The 21,713-nt window shown below is 25.0% G+C and overlaps 1 protein-coding gene across 2 annotated transcripts in view; it reads left to right on the top strand.

Annotated features, from left to right (window-relative positions):
• LOC117177691 (phosphatidylinositol 5-phosphate 4-kinase type-2 alpha) overlaps positions 1 to 21,713 on the top strand; it is a 44,804-nt gene extending 23,091 nt beyond the window's left edge. For both annotated transcript variants that reach the window (XM_033368548.1, XM_033368547.1), the window contains 4 exons: positions 2,556 to 2,855; positions 8,753 to 8,931; positions 11,614 to 11,756; positions 20,953 to 21,713. In XM_033368548.1, coding sequence (XP_033224439.1) covers positions 2,556 to 2,855; positions 8,753 to 8,931; positions 11,614 to 11,756; positions 20,953 to 21,140 — 810 coding nt within the window. In that variant the 3' untranslated portion in view covers positions 21,141 to 21,713. The remainder of the gene's footprint in view (positions 1 to 2,555; positions 2,856 to 8,752; positions 8,932 to 11,613; positions 11,757 to 20,952) is intronic.

Below are 21,713 nucleotides of genomic sequence, written 5' to 3'. Positions count from 1 at the left end.
CAGATAAAAATTCTACTATTTAGTTGAAAATGTAATTCTTTTGTTGAAAATACAGCTATTTTTTTCAAAGTCATATTTTTTGGTAGAAAAATAATTTTTCTTGTTTAATTATTCAACTCTCTTCTTAAAAAATCACCTATTTTGGTAGAAAATTAAACTGTTTTGATAAACATTCGTCTTTTTAGATTCCTATGGTAGAAAAAACATTTTTTTTATTCGAGGTAAATTCTTCTTAATTGAAAAATCTACTATTATATTTTTTATTTAGAATTCATCTCTTTTGGTTAAAAATTCTACTATTGAATGTAAATTCATATTTCATGGCAAATAGGTAATCGTTCTCGGTTCAAAAATAACATTTTTATTCAAAAATGCAATTATTTTTGGTTTATGTTTAATCTTTTTGTTTGAAAATTTGGCCATTTCATTGAAAATGGTTTTTTGAAGATCGAAAATTCAACTATTTGGGTAAAAATTCAAATGTTCGTCTGTTTAGAAAGGAAATTTGTCCTTTTGGATTGAAAATTAATCTCGTTTGGAAGAAAAGTTATCTTTCTTAGTTGAAAATTGGTCTCTTTTAATGGAAAATTCAACTGTTTTGTTGAAAATGTAATTATTTTGGTTGAAAATTCCATTACTTGGTTGAAATTTGAAATCCTTGATTATTTTTTTGAGATTCTTCATTTTAGTTGAAAATTTAACTCATTCCAATTTTGGTGTGGAAAGTTTTTTTGGCTAAAAATTAAACTCTTTTGTTAAAAATTCAACGTTTTGGATGAATTAAATTCTTTTTTAATAAAAATCGAAATATTTTTTAGTTAAATTATCAACTAATTACATTTTTGGATGCGAATTATTATTTTTGTTGTCAATTCAACTGCTTGGTTGAAATTTTATCTTTTCAGGTTGAAAATTTAACTATTTTAATTATTTTCTTGAAAATAAGTATTTTGCGTTGAAAATTACTTTATTTAACTATAAATTTATCATTTTTATTTTAAAATTTATATTTTTGTGTTCAAAATACATTTTTTTTTAACATTCAACTTTTCAGTTAAAAACTAAAATGTTTTTTTGAAAATTCGTCTTTTTATATGAATTCAATTATTTTTTATTTAAAATTAAAATCTTTCATAGCTGAATTGTCAACTATTACATTTTTGGTTACGATTTTTTTTTCGTTGCGATTTTTTGTCGTTTATTCAACTGCTTTGGTTGAAAAGAAGAACTCCTTTTCTTTAAATTGATTATTTTTTGGTTGGATATTTATTTTTTTAGTTAAAAATTTAATGACTTTGTGAAAATCACTCTTTAGATAAAAATTTCTCTTTTTTATTTAAAAATTTATATTTTTAGGTTCAAAATCAGTTTTTTCTAAAACATTCAACTTTTCAGTTAAAAACCAAAATGTTTTGTTGAAAATTCATCTCTTTATGTGGAAAATTAATATTTTTTTATTTAAAATTTTAATAATTGGTTGAAATTTAAACTTCTTTGTTCAATTTTTGTTGAAGAAAATATTTGTTGTTGAAAATTTAGCTTTTTTTGATGAAAATTCGTCTTTTTTATGAATTCAATTATTTTTTATTTAAAATAAAAATATTTCATAGCTGAATTATCAACTGTTATATTTTTGGTTGCGAATATTGTTTTCGTTTATTCAACTGCTTGGTTGAAAAGAAGAACTCCTTTTCTTTAAATTAATTATTTTTTTGTTTGTAGATTTATTGTTTTAGTTAAAAATTCATGTCTTTGGCTGAAAATTTAATGACTTTGTTCAAAATCACTCTTTTTCAATAAAAATCAATCTTTTTTATTTGAAAATTCATATTTTTGGTTTCAAAATCAATGTTGTCTAATAGATTTGAATTTTTAGATAAAAAATAAATTGTTTTGTTGAAAACTCATCTTTTTATGTGAAAATTTAATCTTTTTTGTTTGTAAATTCCAATAATTGGTTGAAAATTTATCTCTGGTTAAAAACTTAAATATTTTGTTGAAATTGTTTTTTTTTCTTGACTGAACATTATTTTTTAACTGAAAATTTTACTTATTCCATTTTTGGTTCAAAGTTTGTTTAAAATTCTATTATTTTATTCTCGCTTGCCTGAAAAATCTTTTTTTTTTGTTTATAGTTAAACCCTTTTGTTGAAAATTCAACTTTTTAAATGAATTAAATTCTTTTTTTAAATAAAATCAAAATCTGTTCTAGTTAAATGATCTCTATGTTGAAAATTAATCTTTTTTGGTTGAAAATTCAACCATTTTTTTGTGAGAATGGCATATTTTCGACTCGAAATCTTAGTAATTTAAAGTGTTTCATATTTAAGTCTGAAAGAAATGCCTATCTTACTTTTCTGGGAGCACCAGACAGGCTATCTGTGGACCTGGGTTCGAATCCTAGCGGAGCTAGAGAGGATTTTTTTTCACAATTAAGGACTTTAGCCATTTCGGTTTAGACTAGTAGAGCAAAAATCGTCATTCCATCGACAAAAAAATTGAAAATTAAGAAAAATCGTGTAATAGTTATAATTTAATTTGAATTTGGATTTCAGTACATAGTGGAGCGACATGGAAAAACTCTTTTACCGCAGTATCTCGGTATGTATCGACTTACGGTCGATGGAGTTGAGCATTACGTTGTTGCGATCAGGAACGTTTTCTCGAATCACCTAACTACACACAAGAAGTTTGATTTGAAAGGATCGACTGTCGATAGGGAAGCATCCGACAAAGAAAAGGAAAAGGACCTCCCCACTTACAAGGACAATGATTTTGTCAAAGATGGATGCAAGATCTACATCGGGGAGGAAGCTAAGGAGAAACTTATAGAAACTTTAACCGCCGATGTTGATGTAAGTTGATTCCAAATTTATTTATTTCTTTTTTTTTTGTAATTTTTTCCCTTGTTTTCAAGAAACTTAAAACTAATTCCCTCTTTTTTCGTTGTTTTCTCGATTAAATGCAAACTGAAATAATACAACTCAATAAGAAAATTAAATTATTTTTGGTTGCATTTTTTTTTTTTAATTTAACATGGTGTCCAGTCATCTTGAAAATGTCGTACACCTGGAAACCTCCTTGAATTTTTCACGAGAACCTTGAATTAAATTTCTTTTCTTTTAAAACAGTTATTCTATTGAAATGCGAAAAGTAATTTAAATCTTTTAGTCTATTATGAATAAAACATCTCGTTCCGAAGAAATCTTGCTACTGAAAAGTTTGTTATTTATCAAGATATAATTTTTCTTTTACATATTACAAAATAAAGAGATTTCTAGGCATTTTTGTAGACTTTGCCAATTATTTTATAGATTGCAATGAACAGACTTTAATATTGTGAATAATTATATAAGTTTTTAATTTCGTCTCCGCTAATATAGAATATTAAAGTTGATAATAATAAAGAATAATAAAGTTTACTTGTGATATTCAAGTTAAAAATTATAAAAATTATTTGTTGAAAATTGCGATGGTATGGATTTCAAAAGGTTTCAAAATATTTGAAAAATTAAAAAAAAAAAAAGGCTTTTGCACGACATTTTTAATATTTTAAAACATTTCGAAGATTTGAAACGATTTCAAAAGGTTTTAAAAACATTTGAAAACATTTCGCTAAGATTTCAGTTAGTTCAATGATTTCCACGGATAGAAAGAGATTTCTCAAACAAACATTTAAGAAAAAATACGCAAATATTTCAACAGATTTGAAAAAGATTTTACAAACATTTCACAATGATTTCGAACATTCCCAAAGATTTTAAAGATTTTAAAAGATTTTACACGCATTAAAAATATTTTTTTGATTTCAAATGAATACAAAAGATTTCAGAAAGATTTAAAAGATTTCATAAAAATTTCAGAAAGATTTCAAAAGAATACTTCTTGTATTCTTTCGAAAGATTTAAAAATTTTTAAATGATTTCACATATTTCAGTTATTTCAAACGAATACGAAAGATTTCACAAATATTTCAAAGATATTAAACTATTTCAAAAGGTTTCAACAAGCAATTTGCAAGAAATTAATAATTTGTTAATTTATGGTTCTGCTTTCTTAAAAAATTGTTGGCCAATAAAAAATTAAATAACTCTTGACCTGGAGAGCCTGGAAAAGACCTTGAATTTCGTTCCTAAGAATCGCTGAACACCCTCTTGCATAGTCTACTATTATATTTTTGTTTATAATTTATCTTTGTCGGTTGAAAATTCTAATATGTCTTTGAAAATTTAAATATTTTATTGAAAATTCAACTATTTTGTTTAAAATTCATCCTTTTTATCAAAAATTCGCTGAAAATGTTTCTTTTTCGCTAGGAAAGCTATCTTTCTTGGTTGAAAATTCATCTTTTTAGTCTTCTTTTTTGGTAGAAAATTATTTTTTTTGGGTTAAAATTGAATTCTTTTTCATTGAAAAGTCTACTATTATATTTTTGATTCAGAATTAATCTATTTTTGGTAAGAATTCTACTGTTACGTTGCAAATATATTTATTTTTTTGAAATTTTCACAATTTTATTAGAAAGCTATCTATTTTGGTTGGAAATTCATCTTTTTTGTTTGAAGGTTCATTCTTTTTGTTTGAAAATTCAACTAGTTTATTAAAAAATCATAGTTGTTGGTCAAAAATTTAACTTTTTTGTTGAAAAATCGTATTTTTTGATTGGAAATTCATCTTTCTTGATTGAATATTAACTTTTCAGTTAAAAAATCAACTGTTTTCTGAGAAATTCTTTCTTTTTTAAAATAACATTAACTATTTGGTTAAAAATTGAACTATTTTGTTCCAAATTTGTCACGCCCTTCAAACAAAAACTATTTTTGGTTGAAAATTAATTTTGTTGTTATGATAAATCAACTCTTTAGGTATATAATCTTTTTTTGTTAAAAAATTCAACTAATTTGTTGAATATTCTTCATTTTTTGTTGAATTCACCGGTTTTTGATATAAAATTAATTTTGTCTTTCTTGATAGAAAATAAATCTGTTTTAGTGAGGGATTCAACTATTATTTTGTTAAAAATTGATCCTTTCTTGTTGAATTCAACTGTTTAAAATTTTTAATCAATTTTTTTTTAAGTTGAACTACTTTATTAAAAATTATTTTTTTCTCTAAGGGTTAATCTCTGATTGAAAATTCAATTATTTTCATGAAAGTTTTTTTTTTATTTTTTCTTTATTTTTTTTTGAAGATTAATAATTTATTATTAAATTCTACTCTTTTGGTTGAAAATTTATTTCATAGGATTGTAGAATAAATTAAAGTTTTCATAAGATTATACGGAATTTCTATAGATATCAAGGAATTAAAAAAACACGGAGAGTTTCTCAGAGAATTTAATATAATGAATCAATTTTAGTTTATTATCTTTTAGTTTATATTTTTCCTGTTTCTAAATTTTTTAACTTTTTAGTTGAATTTTTAAACTATGAAAGATCCATTTTTAACAAAAATAGATAAGTTACAAGTTTAACATATTTTTGAATTTTCAAGCCAAAAAAACGAATTCTACAAAACCGTTGAATTATCAACACGTGAATATAAATTTGAAACATTAGTTTTCAACCCAATATTTTTAAATTTCATATTAAAAGCCTTGACAATCAGTTTCAAATTTAATCAATGCAGATGTGAGTATAAAGTAATTTCTAATTTGAAAGCTTAAAATTGTACAATTTAAAAAATTTTGTATCATATTACATCAATCTGGTTTTGTATTTTTTTTTTTTTAATTTTTAATTTTACTGTAGTGCCTTAGAATTGTCCGTTTTTTAGTTAAAGATTAAAAAAATAATTTCAAATAGAAAAATATTTGATAGGAAAACTTCAAGAGTAAATAATAATTCTAAAGTAATATTTGAAAATAAAAAATTGAGTTTAAAGTAAAAAATTTCACTATTTGAAATTGATACATCAATTAAAAATGATTAATTTTTAAATTTGTAAGTTTCAACGTTCCGGAGTAGAGATTTTTTTATTTTGAATTGAAAGAAAAAATTGTCGAAACAGATTTAATCTTAAATCATAATTTTGTTATGTAATAATAATTTAAAATTCTCGAATTTCAGAAGAGTTGACTTTGAACGATTCAATCTAGTTTTCAATTTCAAATTGTCAAATTTTAGTCTTTTTGAATTTAAAATTATTCGAATTAAAAAGTTTTTCATTTTTGATTATTTAATTTTGAACACTTTTAATAATAAATAATACAATTTCAATTTCTCTGAATTTTAAATGATCCAATTTCCAAAATTCGTATCGTAATATATTAAATTTGTAAAATTTCGATATTGTGCTATTTTCGAAAGTTTTATATTAAATCATTCAATTAGGGTGGCAACTTGATCGGGAAATCGGGAATGACCAGGGATTTTATAGACTCGGAAATGACCAGGAATTTAATTAAAAAACCGAAAATTTACTTTTAATTTTGATTATTTTAGTAATTTTTGTCAACTTAGAAAAATTATTTTTACTTTATCTACGGTGATAGGGTATATGAGTGGACATAATTATCGTTTTTATTTTAGGGCAGGGCGTTTCGGTAAAGAAATATAATTTCCTTTGGGACAGGGAATTTTTTGCATGGAACGAAAATTTTTTGAAAGAATTAAAACTGGGATTCAGAAGAAAAGAGTTTGAAAACCCCCTGTTCCAAGAGGATGTAGTTCTGAATTATAATATAATTTTTTTAACATTTTTCGTTAAGAATTTACCTTTTTTTTCTTGAAAATTCATGTGTTTGTGGTCAAAAGCTAAACTCTTTTGTTAAAAATTAATTTTGCTGTTGGAAGATTCCTATTTTTAATTTAAAATTCAGCGCTTTTTAAAAATATAACTAGTTTGTTAAAAATCAATTTTTTATCTAAAAATTTAACTATTCCAGTCGATAATTCAACTATTTCGGGTGGAAAATTGACCCTTTCTAGGCCAAAATTAAACAATTTGGATATAAATTTGTCTTAAAATTGAAAATTTATTTATTTTGTTAAGAATTCACGTATTTTGTTGAAAAAAATTGACTTTTTGGTAGAAAATTAGTTTTTTTTCTTTGAAAGTTAATCTCTTTGTTTTAAACATTCATCTTTTTAGTTGAAAATTCAAGTATGCAATTTTAAATATTCATCATTTTAGTAGAAAATTCTTCTTTTAGGTACCTTAATATTTTATTGAAAATTGGTTCCTCTTTTGGTTAAAAATAATATTTTTTCTTAAAGTGAAAATGAACTTACTACGAGATTTTAGTTAAATATTCCATAATTTTAGTTTAAAATTCATTTTTTTGGTTAAACATTAATTTTTCGAATGAAAATTTAATTATTCAATTTTTGGTTTGAAAAATGATCTTTTTAGTTGAAAATTCGTCTTTTTTGATTCCGCATTGATTTTATTAACTTAAAACTTAATTATTTAAGTTTTGGTTTGTCAATTTATCTTGTTTAATAAAAATTAATAATTCTTTGTTGAAAGTTACACTGTTTCAGTTGAAGATTCGTTGTTTTCATTTTTTTTTAAATCTAATTTTTTGTTTAAAATTCAACTATTGCAGTTAAGGATTCATCATTTTTGTTGAAAATTCATTAGTTAAGATGAAATTTTTTTTTTACAAAAAATAAACTTCCATATTCTACACGAAAAGAAATTTCAAGACATTGATTCACGGAACTGCTCCTTGATTTTATTCACGCTTTCATTTTTTTTTAGTTCTAAATTCAACTATGTGGTTGAAAATTTGTCTCCTTGGATTGAAAATTCAACTGTTTCGTTGAAATTTTTGTATTTTGTTGAAAAATTGTATTTTTTGGTAGAAATTTTTTTTTATTTGAAAATTAATCTTATTGTTTAGAAATTCATCTTTTCGGCTGAAAATTCAAGTATTTTAGTTAAATATTTATCGTTTTTATTGGAAATTCATATGTTTTTTTTTTTTAAATTTCACTATTCCAGTTAATTTATTTTGCATTTCTTTGCCTTGTTGTATTAAGGGACGTTTAGAATCTACGTCATGGTTTAAAATAAATGTTTGCGTTTTGAAACAAATATAAATATGTTACTTTTAGTTGACCGTAAAAATGGAAAAACTTGACCGGGGAAAACCGGAAATTTCAAATCGTCCGCTGAATCGCCACCCTGTTTAATTTCGTGATTCTTTGATTTGAAATAAAATGACTTGGAAATTATGCAATTAAACTCCGTGTTCTAAAATGTCTAAAATCATTCTATGCATACATATATTTTTTAATTTCAGACGCTTTCAATTCAAAATTATTAATTATTATTGCAAAAACATTTAAAACATATAACTTAAAAATTTGTTTGATCATGGATTTTTAAATTGTTCATATGAGTCAAAGTCAATAGATTTCTTGCAAAAAGGTGTGCTGATGCTTATAGATTTCCGCAATTGATCATAAATGTGAAAAAAAACTGTGGGTTTGGCAAAGAGTATATTTTGTTTGCTTTAAACCCGGAGATACCACGATTATTTACCGGGAGAAAGCCCAGAGACAAACATTTTTTTAGATAGAGGCCACCCTATATTTACACTATTTTTTTATCTCTGCAGTGAATCCGAGGTCTGCTATTTTTCAAAGTTTTTGCTACAAATTTTGAATTTTTCAAATGAGTTCGCGGCCTGGTTCTATCGTGAATATAATTTCGATATTTCCTGAATTTATCTAAATAATTTTTTTTAGCCTGCACTTTAAGTTTTATTTGTCTTAAAAAAAAAATGTTTTGTTGTTCATTACAGTTCTTAACGCGATTACACTTAATGGATTACTCTTTACTGCTCGGTTTGCATGATTGTGCGCGAGCTGAACAAGAAAATCGGGAACGAGCTGAAAGGGAGGAAGACGAAGACAATCATGATGACGAGGACGATAGTGAATCTGGAAGTGGTCTTGATAATCGGGGTAATGCCATGGGAGAGTGAGTAAAGTTTAATTTTCTATTTAAATTAAATAAATATATTTATATATTATATTATATTATACATATATATTCGGGGGCCGTACTTGAATCACGAATTATATGCCCTCTTTAATAAACCTTAACGAAATATTTCTAACTAGGGTATTCGAAAACTTAATTTTCAAAATTCCTTGATTTTTCCATGGCTAATTTTTCTTTTGTTTTTTTAATATTAATATTCAAATACCAGAATTATAATCTTGTAATACATACAATACAATTATAAATGGATTAAAACAGTATTTCAGCTACAAATCTAAAACGTTTAAATTTATTAATTTATTTTAAACAAAAAAATGTCTTTTCTACTACAAAAGGTGGATTTTTAAAAATATACTTGAATTTTCAACAAAATTATTCAATTTTTAGAATTTTAGTTGAATTTTTAAACTGTAAAGATAAATTTCCAATAAAAACGTGTCAATGTTTTTATAGTTTTATAAAAAAAGATGGAATTTATAAAAATAAATTTTAAACCAAAAACAAAAATTTTCAATCAATATTTTTCATTTAAGAAAGATATAAAAGTTTATCTAAATTGTTGAATTTTCAAGCCAAAAGACGAATTTTCTCGACAAAAACTGTATTTTGAAACAAAAAATATGACTTATCAGGAGAAAATTAATTTTCCACGAAACTGATGTATTTTTAAGAAACAAAAATGAAATTCCCAGCCAACAAACTTAGTTTTTTACTCAAAAAAGGAGAATCTTCAACTAAAAAAGGTCAATGTTAAAAATAGAAAGGTTGCATTTTCAGTTGAAAAATTATTTTTAAACCGAAAAAAACGCTTTTCCAAGAAGTCAAGAAAATAAATAATCAAAAAAATAGTTGAGTTTTCTGTTTAAAAATATTTCAGTTGAATTTTCACAATCAAACTATGAATTTTTAAACAAGAAATAAGTTTCTACGAGAATATTGAATTTTCAACTAAAAAAATAATTTTTATTAAAAATAAACAAATAGTTCCCTTTTTTATCCAAGAAATATAAATTTGATACAAAATGTAAATTTTATACAAAATAGTTACATTTTTAAGATAATAGTTGAATTTTCAAACTACAAAGATAAATTTCCAACAAAAATGTGTCATTGTTTATATTTTTATAAAAAAAGATGGAATTTATACAACAAAAAAAATAATTTTAAAACCAAAAAGACAAATATTCAATCACTATTTTTCATTCAAGAAAGAAATAAAAGTTTATCTAAATTGTTTAATCTTCAAGCCAAAAGACGAATTTTCTTTACAAAAATTGAATTTTGAAACAAAAAATATGACTTATCAGGAGAAAATTAATTTTCCACAAAAATGATGTATTTTTAAGAAACAAAAATGAAATTTCCAACCAACGAAATTAGTTTTTTACCCAAAAAAGGAGAATCTTCAATTAAAAAAGATCAATCTTATAAATGGAAAGGTTACATTTTCAGTTAAAAAATAAGATTTCAACAAAAAAAAGCCTTTTCCAATGAACAGTTCAATTTTCAACCAGACATAAGCCTTTAATAAAAAAAATGAAATTTCTACTAAGGCAGATCAATTTTGAAATCAAAAAGATAAATAATAAAAAAAATAGTTAAATTTTCTGTTAAAAAATATTTTAGTTCACTTTTCACAATCAAACTATGGATTTATAAACAAAAAATAAGTTTCTACGAAAACATTGAATTTTCAATCCAAAAAGAATTTTTTTTCTTAAATAAAAAAATAATTGCATTTTTACCCAAGAAATATAAATTTTAAACAAAAAGTAAATTTTCTACAAAATTGTTAAAGTTTCAAGAAAAGAGTAGAATTTTCAAACAAAAAGTGTCATTTTTAAAACAAAATTGTTTAATTTTCAATCAAACAGATGCATTTTTGTTTAAGAAAGATGAAATTTCTCTTAAAATAGATGAATTTTTAATTAAAAAAAAAATTGTTGAATTTTCATCAAGAAAAGATTTCAGTTCTCTTTTCAAAATCAAAATATTTAAATTAAGCACACAGTAAATTCTTTACGAAATAGACAAATTTTCAACAAAGCAGCAGAATTTTCAACCAAAAATATAACTTTTCTACAGAATTGTAGAATTTTTAAACCAAACGGTTGGATTTTTGTCCAAGAAAGATAATTACATCTTTCTTGGACAAATTTTAAAAAACAAATAACAAATTTTCAAAAAAGACTTGAATTTTCATCCAGAAAGATTTCAATTCTCTTGTCAATAAAAAAATATGCATTTTCAACAAAAGGTTAATGTTCAAAGAAAAGAGTTGAATTTTCAGCCCAAAAATACGAATTTTAGAAAGAAACAGTTGAATTTACACCAAAAAGGATGTATTGTTAAGAAAATTGTTAAATTTTCAACCAAATAATAAAATTTAGAACTTAATAGATAATCTTCAGGAGAAAGTTTTTGCGAATGAGCTGTTACGTAATTTCAGTACGGTCCCTTATAATACAATATTAATAAAAATAAGTATGATAGAAATTGAAAACCCTTTTTTTTTTGTAACGTAAACGAAATTGGAATTTAATGTGGCGAATCTATGGCACTTTTTTAATAAAGTAAAGTGAATGAAGTGCTAAGTAATGATTTTCCATTACCGTGAAGGAAATACATATTACTTTTATTTATATTTCTGTTTTGCAGTCGACTTTGGGGTTGGGGCGGAATTATAGGAATGGCCACACCTCCAGAGTCTCCACACGCAGCTTTAATGAGAGAAACGAGTCTACAATATGAAGATGCAATAATCCCAGAACTAGATATTTACGCCATTCCAAGTAAAGAAGGTGAGCGCTGCATTTTGATCGGTTTTAAATTTTTGTGGCGTTATTTATTTATTTTTTCAATAAAACTATGGAAATTATTTTTATTTCTATAAAAACAAGATGGTCGCAAGGTCAGGGAAAAGGCTGAAAATCAGGGAAATCAAGAATTGTAAAAAAAATCTTGCAAAAGTCAGGGAATTTCTATAAAAGGCATTTTAAATAACTATACAAGTACTACAAGTATAATAAATTCAAAACTGTTTTTTTTTAAGTTTATAGAAGTCTTTGTATTAAAAATTTCACAAGATTGAGATTCAGGTCTTTGAATATTTATGGTCAGAGGAAATTAAAAATTGGTCAGGAAAAAGTCAGTGAATTTTGAAAATGAAGTTTTGCGGCTACGTTGATATAGCCACTATTTTTTAAATTTTCTCCCGGTTTATAACAAAATTAACTTTCTTTTCAAAACCCACATCTTTTTCATATGTATTATTAATTGCGGAAGTCTATAAATATCAGCCAACGTTTTTGTAAGAAATTGATTGGCTTTAAACATATAATAAGAAGGATAAGGAAATTTTTATGTCTAATAAAGGAAAATATGGAGGTGCGTTTTATTGCACCCTAGAAGCAAATATACGCGCGCAGTTCGCCCTTTCCTGTCTCTGAATTTCTATTTACTAACATGAAAATATGCAAATGTAAAAATCTATTATTAACTCTTTAACGGCCACTATTGCAGACCGAGAAAATGCTAAAAATCAAAATAATATTTTTTTGCAAGAAACGATGAAAAACGACCATACATTGTTCCGAAATTTTTCCAGAATTTTTATTTAACGGGATCAAGACTTGGCCGTTAAAGAGTTGAACCAATTTTTTAATATAAGGTTTAAAATTTTTTTGAAACAATAATTAATAATTATACTTTCTGAGTCGAAGTGCTAAAAATTAAACAAATTAAATTTGAATTGAAGAATCACGAAATTAGCATGATTTCATATTTTCAAAAATATGACAATGTCAAAACGTTAAAGATGGAATATTTTAAGATTCAAATTTGTAAAATTGGGTCATTTAAAATTCAGAGGAATTGTAATTGTATTCTTTAGAATTAAAAGTGTTCAAAATTAAATAATTAAAGATTGAGAACTTTTAAATTTGAGTTATTTAAATTCGAAGCGATTCAAATTTGACAATTTAATATAGAAAATTAAATCGAATCTTTCAAAGGCAAAGCTTCTGAAATTCTAGAATTTTAAATTGCCATTACATAATAAAAGTACAAGTAAACATTGAAACTGATTAGACAACTTTTTCTGAAGTGAAAAATGAATTTCTACTCCCGAACGTTGAAACTTAAATGAACGCGAACTTCATTTCATTTAAGACTGCAAAAAATTTTAGTCACCAAAAATTGTGATATACATTTTTTTTATTCTATACCCCTTTAAAATTTCAAATGTTTGAAATAAATTTAAATCGCTTAAAAATGAATAATTTTTACATTTCTAATGCTAGTTTCCAAAGCTTCTTAAAATTTTCAATTCTAATTTCAAAATTAAAACCTATAAAAGGAAAAAATTCAGAACTCTGAAATTGTAACCGCTTTAAATTACCGAAATTATCCATTTAATGATGTACCAATTTCATTTATAATTTAAACTCAGTTTATAATTTTTTTATTTCAAATCCTCCTTTAAAATTAATATTCATTCTAGAAAGTTTAGAATATGAAATATTTTTCAATTTTCAATGACTTTTTTTCTTAAATCTTCAATTAAAAATCGGACAAATTTAAGATTTTACATTGAAAATTAAAAATTAGGATATAGAATACAGGACAATATTGCTATGATTTCTATGTTTAAAATTGTACAATTTTATGCTTTTAAATTCAAAATTGCTTTATATTGACATCTAAAATTATTAAATTCAAAACTGACATCAAGGCTCTTAATATTAAATGTTTTAATATTTATTATCGAAATGGTCCCAAAATTTTGAATATTTGAATTTGATACTACAATATTGTGAAATTTAAAATTCAAAACCTCCAACATTTAATCTACAAATTAATTTAAGAAAAACATTTAGCTTCAAGGCCTCAAAGATTAAACTGTTTTAGACATTGTTTTAGAAATTTGTTTACTAAAAGATGTGATTTTGTTACATTAAAAGTCACTGTTATTTTCACCACTCCAAATTGCAGAATTATTGTGAAACTTTACGCTTTAATTATTCTAAACACTTTGAAAATTATATACTTTCTAGTTGGGATCTTTCAATAATTACAAAATGCGCAAATTATGAAATAAACGGGAAATTTCCCGGTGTAATATTTGTCTCCTGGATTTATCCCGGTTTTCTCCCGGTAAAGTTTCTCCCGACTTTCTCTCGATTCTCCCGGCTCGGTGGCCACCCTGTATAATATTATTGTAAGTAATTTATTTTTCCTTGTATTTTTATTACTACTTCTTTTTTTTCAGTCACTTCCTCCTGATGATTATAATTTTAGATACTAATTTTATTATTTGGTTGAAAATTCTACAATCTTGTTAAAAAGTCATCTTCGACTATTTTGGTAGAAACTTCACTTTTTGTTGAAAACTTATATTTTTTATAGAAATTCAACTGAAATCTTTCTTGTTTGAAACCTAAACTGTTTTTTTTTAATTCTTCTGTTTTAGTAGGAATTTCATCGTCTTTGAATAAAATTGCAACTTTTTCGTTGCAAATTAATCTTGTTGAAAAGATTCAACTATTATGTTGAAAATTCGCCCTTTTTGGAGAAATTTAACTATTCTTTATTTAACATAAAACTCTTTTTTAGTTGAAGTATGAATTATTACATTATTCGTTAAAAATGCATTTTTTGTTTAAAATTAAACCAGTTGGTTAAAGGTTGAACCACTTAATTAAAACATCTTTTTTTTGTTGAAGATTAATAATTTTAGATACTATTTTGTTAAAAATTGATATTTTTAAATTAAAAATTCAACTACTTGGATAAATTTTGAACTACACTGTTCAAAACATTTTTTTGTGTGGAAGTTCCATACCTTTGTTTGAAATGTAACTATATTGTTGAATTTTTTGAATTTAAAATAATTTTTTTAACGGAAAATGTAACTTTCATTTTTTGTTGAAAGTTGATCTTTTTTTAGTTAAAAATTCATATTTTTTGGTAGGAAAATAAACTTCCTGGTTTGAACTTTTATCTTTTTTGGTTGAAAATTCAACAATTGTTCAGAAAATTCGTTTAGGAATGTCAACATACCGTAATACCGAAATTTCGGTGCAAATTATAGAGTTTTGCTGATTTCGAGCAAAAAATTGAGGAACTTTTTATGAATTATAAAAAGCATCCAAAGAATAAAAAACATTTTCTTAAGATTGATAGGGAAATTGAAAATGACTTTTTATTTTAAATAAATAATTTTAAAAGAATATTTAAAAGGATTTCCAAGATTGTCCAAATTAATTTGGAATATTTTAATGAAATATTTTTTATTTTGCAATATTAAATTAAAAATTGGGAAGAATTCGAAACATTTAAAAAGATGTTAAGAATTTCGTAATAAATCACAAAATAGTAACAAATTTAAATGAATTTAAAGCAAAATTTAGATGTTGTTCACACTTCTAGCTTAAAATTGCTTAAAATAATTTGCAGCTCAGCTTTTATCATTTAAAATGAAAAAATTTTTAGCTTTAGAGTTCGAATTTTTTAATTTCATTATGTATCAAAATATACAATTAAAAAAAACATGAATTTTTTAACGAAATAGTTGAAGTTTAAAATAAAAGAGACAAATTTTCAATCAAATAGTTTAATTTTAAACCAAAAAAATTCAATTTTCAACCGAAAATGGAATACTTACAATTGTTGGTTAATAAAATTAATTTTTGACTTAACTCATGAATTTTAAATCGAAATGATGAATCTTCAACTTCAATAGTTGAATTTTGAACCAAAAAACTTGAGTTTTCAACAAAAACAATGAATGTTCAAGTGAAATATTTGAATTTTCAAACTAACAAAAATTAATTTTTAGTGAAAAAAAGATCAAATGTAAATCAAAACTTAAATAATTAAATTTGAAGTTCAAAAAATTAAAGTTCAACCAAATATATAAATTTTTAACTAAGACAATGAAATATTGAGTGAATATGATGAATATTTAAATGAAATAATTGAACATTATACCACAAAGAAGAATTTTCAACCAAGAAGATTAATTTCCACCAAAAATTGAATAATTTAATTTTGAGTCAAAAAACGAAATGAAAAAATCCTTTTCGACCAAAGAAAAAACAATTTTTCAATCAATTTGCATATTTTTCAACCCAAGAAATGAGTTTTTAATTCAAATTATGAATCTTAAAAAAAATTATTTTTAACAGAAGAGTTCAACTTCCAACCAAGTAATTTTATTTCCAACTTAAAAGATAAATTTTTAACTAATAAAATAAATATTTAACTGAAATACTTGAATTTTTAAACAAGAAAAAATTTTAGACAAGGAGATTAACTTTCGAAGAAAAATATAATCTTCAATATTCGAGTGGAATAAGTTAAATTTTCAGTTCAAAATTTACATTTTCAAACAAATTGATTGAATTTTAACTGAATTTGTATATCTTTGACAAGAATAGTTGAATTTCAAAACGGAAAGATCTGTTTTCAACTAAGATAATGAAAATTTTAATGAAATAATTTCATTTTTGTCCAGGAATATTGATTTCTACCAAAAAATACGATTTTTCAGCTAAAAAATAATTTTTAATAACTAAAAAGTTTAAATAAAATTTTTAAATAAGTTTAACAAAGAGTTTAACTTTTAACCAAGTAATTTGATCTCCAACCTAAAAAATGAATTTTAAAATAAAATGATAAACATTTTACTGGAATACTTGAATTTTGAGTCAAGAAGATTAACTTTCAAAGAAAAAGATAATTTTCTATTAAAAAAACATCGATTTTTTAACAAAATACGTGTACTTACAGAAATATAGTTGAATTTTCTATTAAAAAAAAACAATATTCATTAAAAACTGTTGAATTTTGAATGAGGAAATATCAATTTTCAACTAAAAATGGAACAGTTGAATTTACACTTGAAGAAGTTAATTTTCAAACAAATTGATGACATTTTTATGAAAAAGAGAAATTTTAACCATTAAAGATTAATTTTCTATAAAAAGACGAATTTTTCATAAAGTACATGCATTTTTCAAACAAATGATCGAGTTATTAAGTAAAAAATGTGAATTTACAGTCAAATAGTTAAAAATTCATGTTAAAAAAGATAAATTTTTTATTTAAAATCAAAGAGAAATCTATTTTCTTATAAAAAAAATTTGCTATGCTAAAAAATTTTGAAAATTATTTGCAATTAAGGTAGTCCGGCTATTGGATCTATTAGATGAAAAACCATTTAAATTAATTAATTTTTTTGCCCAGAAATGTGTCTTCTTTCACGTAATGCCTTCTTAGGGGCCCTTTCCAGGTTAAAATGTGAATTATCACTGTTTAAAGTCATGTAAAAAAATTCGTTTGAATAATTCAAAAGTTAAAATAAAAAGTTAAAATAATTTTATACAAAGAGTTTAAATTTTAGCCAAGTAATTTGATTTCCAATATAAAAGATGACTATCAAACTAAAATGATAAACATTTAACTGGAAAACTTGAATTTTTAAATGACCAGAAGAATTTTTAGGCAAGAAGATTAACTTTAAAAGAAAAATATAATTTTCTATTAAAAAAAAAATCGATTTTGTAACAAAATACGTGTATTTACAACAATATAATTGAATTTTCAATTAAAAAAAAAACAATTTTCATTCAAACTATTGAATTTTGAACTAGGAAAGATCAATTTTCAACTAAAAATGGAATATTTGAATTTTCACTTGAATAAATTAATTTTCCAATTGATGAAATTTTTATGAAAAAGAGGAATTTTTAACCATTAAAGATTAATTTTCTATAAAAAAGACGAATTTTCCATAAAATTATTAAGTAAAAAATGTGAATTTTCAGCCAAATAGTTAAAATTTCATGTTAAAAAAGAAAAATTATTTATTTAAGATCAAAGAAAAATCTATTTTCTTATGAAAAAAATTTACTATGCTCAAAAAGCCTGAAAATTATTTGCAATTGAACCGCTGGCGAGCAAAAGGGGACACGGCCAGATTCAGCCTGAGAAGTATTTTCCTGAGTGTCAATTTTAAAATTCTTTCTAATTTCAATTTTAAAGACTAATACTTGTAGAGAATTTTAAGGCGCATCTTTTTTTCCTCTTGCAAAAATTTATAGGTTTTGTAGTTTTTGAGATAATTGGTAAAAAGTGGATTTTTTGAAAACGAAAAATTCCAATCTTTTTTCACTTCAACTCGCGCTAATTTAGCCAATTTTCATTATTTCCCGATTTCCCCAATCCAAAGTACGTGTTTAAGTCATCTGAAACTATCTAAGAAAGAAAAACGAGAATATTGTAGTAAAAAAAAAGTTATTAATTTTTTTTTAGGCAATGCAAAAATCATGAATTTTAACCTTCAAGCGCCTCGTTTAGCGAACAAATTTTAAGCTACGGAAAGCTTTCAGTGAGAGCGAACGACGTGAAGGTCAAGTCAATCCTACTAAAATAAATGCACAACAGTAACTTTTCTTGTCATCTTCTATGAAATTCTACAAATAAAGCATAGAATCAGCGAAGTGATTGTTTCTTATAATGGTTGGAAAAGCATTTTTTTTTTGAGATTATTGAAATTTTTGAGATTATTGAGATTTTTGAGATATTTTTGAGAAAATTAATTAAAAAGAAAAAGAAATTAAAATGAAAAAAGGTAGATAAAGAACTAGAAATGAAGATTCGTGGATTAAAAGTAAGAAAAAATGTTCCAGAAATCAGGTACGATTGGAAACCGTCAATACAATTTTTAAATAAATTTTAATCATAAATTTAATATTTTATGACTTTTTTTATTCTTGATTTGTAAAACAATTCTTCTACTGAACTATATATAATATGTAGATAGTCTAAAGTAATTATTAAAAATTTTTAATGACGAAAAAGTACATACAAATTTTTGGAATCTCGGGAACTATAATGAACAAAATGTGTTTCTCAGAGGATTGTTAAAATGCAAGGATCCTATCCAAACGAATGCAGGTGAAAAACTAGGACGGTTAATTCATTGGATATATTTATTTTCTACTGACGAAGAAAATGTTCCGATTTGTAAGAAATTTTTTTGTGCTTTTCTATGTTTGGGCAAAAGAAGAGTTGAAAATGTTCAAAAAAAAATTTTAAATAAGCAGCCTTTAAAAAATTTGGCAGGTGGAGTACGCGAAAGTTGTCTTAAATTAACAGAAAATTAAAAAAAAAAATGATTGAAGAGCATTGCGAATCAATTCCACATCACAGTTCACATTACAAACGAAATTCTACCAACCTAAAATATTTTGATAATACTTCATTAAATCTTGTAGAACTTTACAAATTATTCGGAAAATATTATAAAGAAAAAACGGGGGCTAAATTGACAATAACTCAAACCGTTTATTTTAAGTATTTTAACCGAAATGTTGGCTTCAGTTTTAAATTACCTAGAACTGACGTGTGCAATACTTGCTACAAAAACGAGACAAATGGAGAGGTAAACGAAGAAGTAATTAATCACAAAAACAATGCTGAAATTTATTTGAAGTTAAAAAAGCAAATACTCTCTGAAAATAATAGAAGGGTGCTAAATCTGTTTGTAGTTTTACCAAATACGCGGTATTAAAAGAATTTGCTAAAGATAAGTTCAACAGCATAACATTATTTTCAGACTCATGTCCGGGACAAAATAAAAACTACACAGTGTTTCATTTTTTGGTTTTGTTGTCCATTTATTTGCAAAGCGAGATTAAATATGTGTTTCCAGTTCGAGGCCATTCCTATTGCCAGTGCGATAGGAATTTTGGCACATATTTGCAAAAGCTGAAAAAATTAGAACGAATTGAAACTGAAGCTGAATATGTAGAAATGATTCGCAATGCTCGTTCACCTTCATTCACAATGGTCGAGAAATGTGAAGATCTTCTGCAGGATTTTGAACAATGTTTCAAAGGCAAAATACGAAATCCAAAAAATTTCCAAATCAGCAAAGCTTAAACTAGAAAATCTTTCGAAAAGTCCTCTGCCCCGAATTGGATTAAAAGCTGCCAAAATAAAGGATGTAAAAAATATCTTTCAGTATTTAAGCGCTAAAGGAAAAGAATTTTTCGAATCATATTTTTTAAAAGTACAAACTCAGAATCCAGATGCCGAAGAAACTGAAGAGAGTGACGAAAATGACTAAAAGTAGTTTCTAATAAAATATTGTTTGATTAATTTATTCTTGTTCAATAATATGCATAATATTATATGTTAAATGTTTAATAAATAAATTATTTTTATGATAATATCTGGAGTTACTGTTGTGCATTTGTTTTGGTAAGATTGACTTGACCTTCACGTCGTTCGTTGCAGCGCGTACGTAGCCGGCCAGGCACGTTTTTGGGAAGCGTCAAGATTACCGCTTGGATTTTAAAACATTCATCATTTTTGAACTATTAATCCAATTGATCTAAAACTTTCCAGAAAACTTCTTTGAATCTTAATGAACAACTTTCACACTGAAAGTTTTCCGTAGCTTAAAATTCGTTCGCTAAACGAGGCGCTTGAAGGTTAAAATTCATGATTATTGCATTGCCTCAAAAAAAAAATAATAACTTTTTTGTTTACTACAATATTCTCGTTTTTCTTTCTTAGATAGTTTCAGAAGACTTAAACACGTACTTTGTATTGGGGAAATCGGGAAATGATGAAAATTGGCTAAATTAGCGCGAGTTGAAGTGAAAAAAATTGGAATTTTTCGTTTTCAAAAAATCCACTTTATACCAATTACCTCAAAAACTACAAAACTTATAAATTTTTGCAATAGGAAAAAAGATGCGCCTTGAAATTCTCTACAAGTATCAGTCTTTAAAATTGAAATTAGAAAGATTTTTAAAATTGACACTCAGGACAATACTTCTCAGGCTGAATCCGACCGTGTCCCCTTTTGGTCGCCAGCGGTTCAATTAAAAAATAGACTTCCAAATTTGCTGACTTTTTTTGGTCATCAGTTCAGATTAATTTTCTTGTTGAACTGTTTTAAAAATAATGTCAATTTTTTTGTAGGTGCGCCTACGAAAGAAATCTACTTCCTGGCAATAATCGACGTCCTAACCCATTACGGCGTGCGCAAACAGGCAGCGAAGGCAGCAAAAACGGTCAAGTACGGCGCAAATGTCGATGGAATTTCTACCTGTGATCCCGAACAGTACGGCAAGCGATTCATAGAATTTATGAGCAAAGCTATAGATTAAATAAATTTCGTGTTTTCATGATCAGAGAGACTCTTGACGTATAGAGAGGGGGGGGGGGGGACGCAGTTAAACGTCCAGTTCGTTTCGTAGTCACTCTAGTTATAATATTTGGCAAGACTGACTCAACTTTTTCGGTCTGTCCGTTTCTAATTCACTCTACATTTTCTTCGAGACTCAACCCTTTATTCCAATTCAAAAACTTTATTCCTAATCTAACACTTTATCCAAAAATGAACACTTTCTCACATTCAAACACAAACACATGAATGACGATAAAAAATATTCTAGGGTATTACGAATTAAGGAAAAGAATTTATCGATGTTGTGCGTTAACGTAGTGCTTTCAGGAAGGCCACTGATCAATCTAATTAAGTGACATGAATCGAGCACAACATCTAATCTAAAAAGTTGTTTGGATCCTTATTAATTTTTGTCTCTTTTCTAAGAGTTTAAAACAAGCAGAGTTATTCACCGAATTTCATTTTATTAAAAAAAAAAAAAACAGTGTAGCACTGAGTTAATCAGGCGTTAAGTATTCTTACCTTTTATATAGACCTTGACTTTGAAAAAAAG

The sequence above is a fragment of the Belonocnema kinseyi genome, chromosome 8, assembly GCF_010883055.1.
Source record: "Belonocnema kinseyi isolate 2016_QV_RU_SX_M_011 chromosome 8, B_treatae_v1, whole genome shotgun sequence".
Classification (NCBI taxonomy): Eukaryota; Metazoa; Arthropoda; class Insecta; order Hymenoptera; family Cynipidae; genus Belonocnema; species Belonocnema kinseyi.
This window is presented reverse-complemented; position numbering and strand designations above follow the sequence as displayed.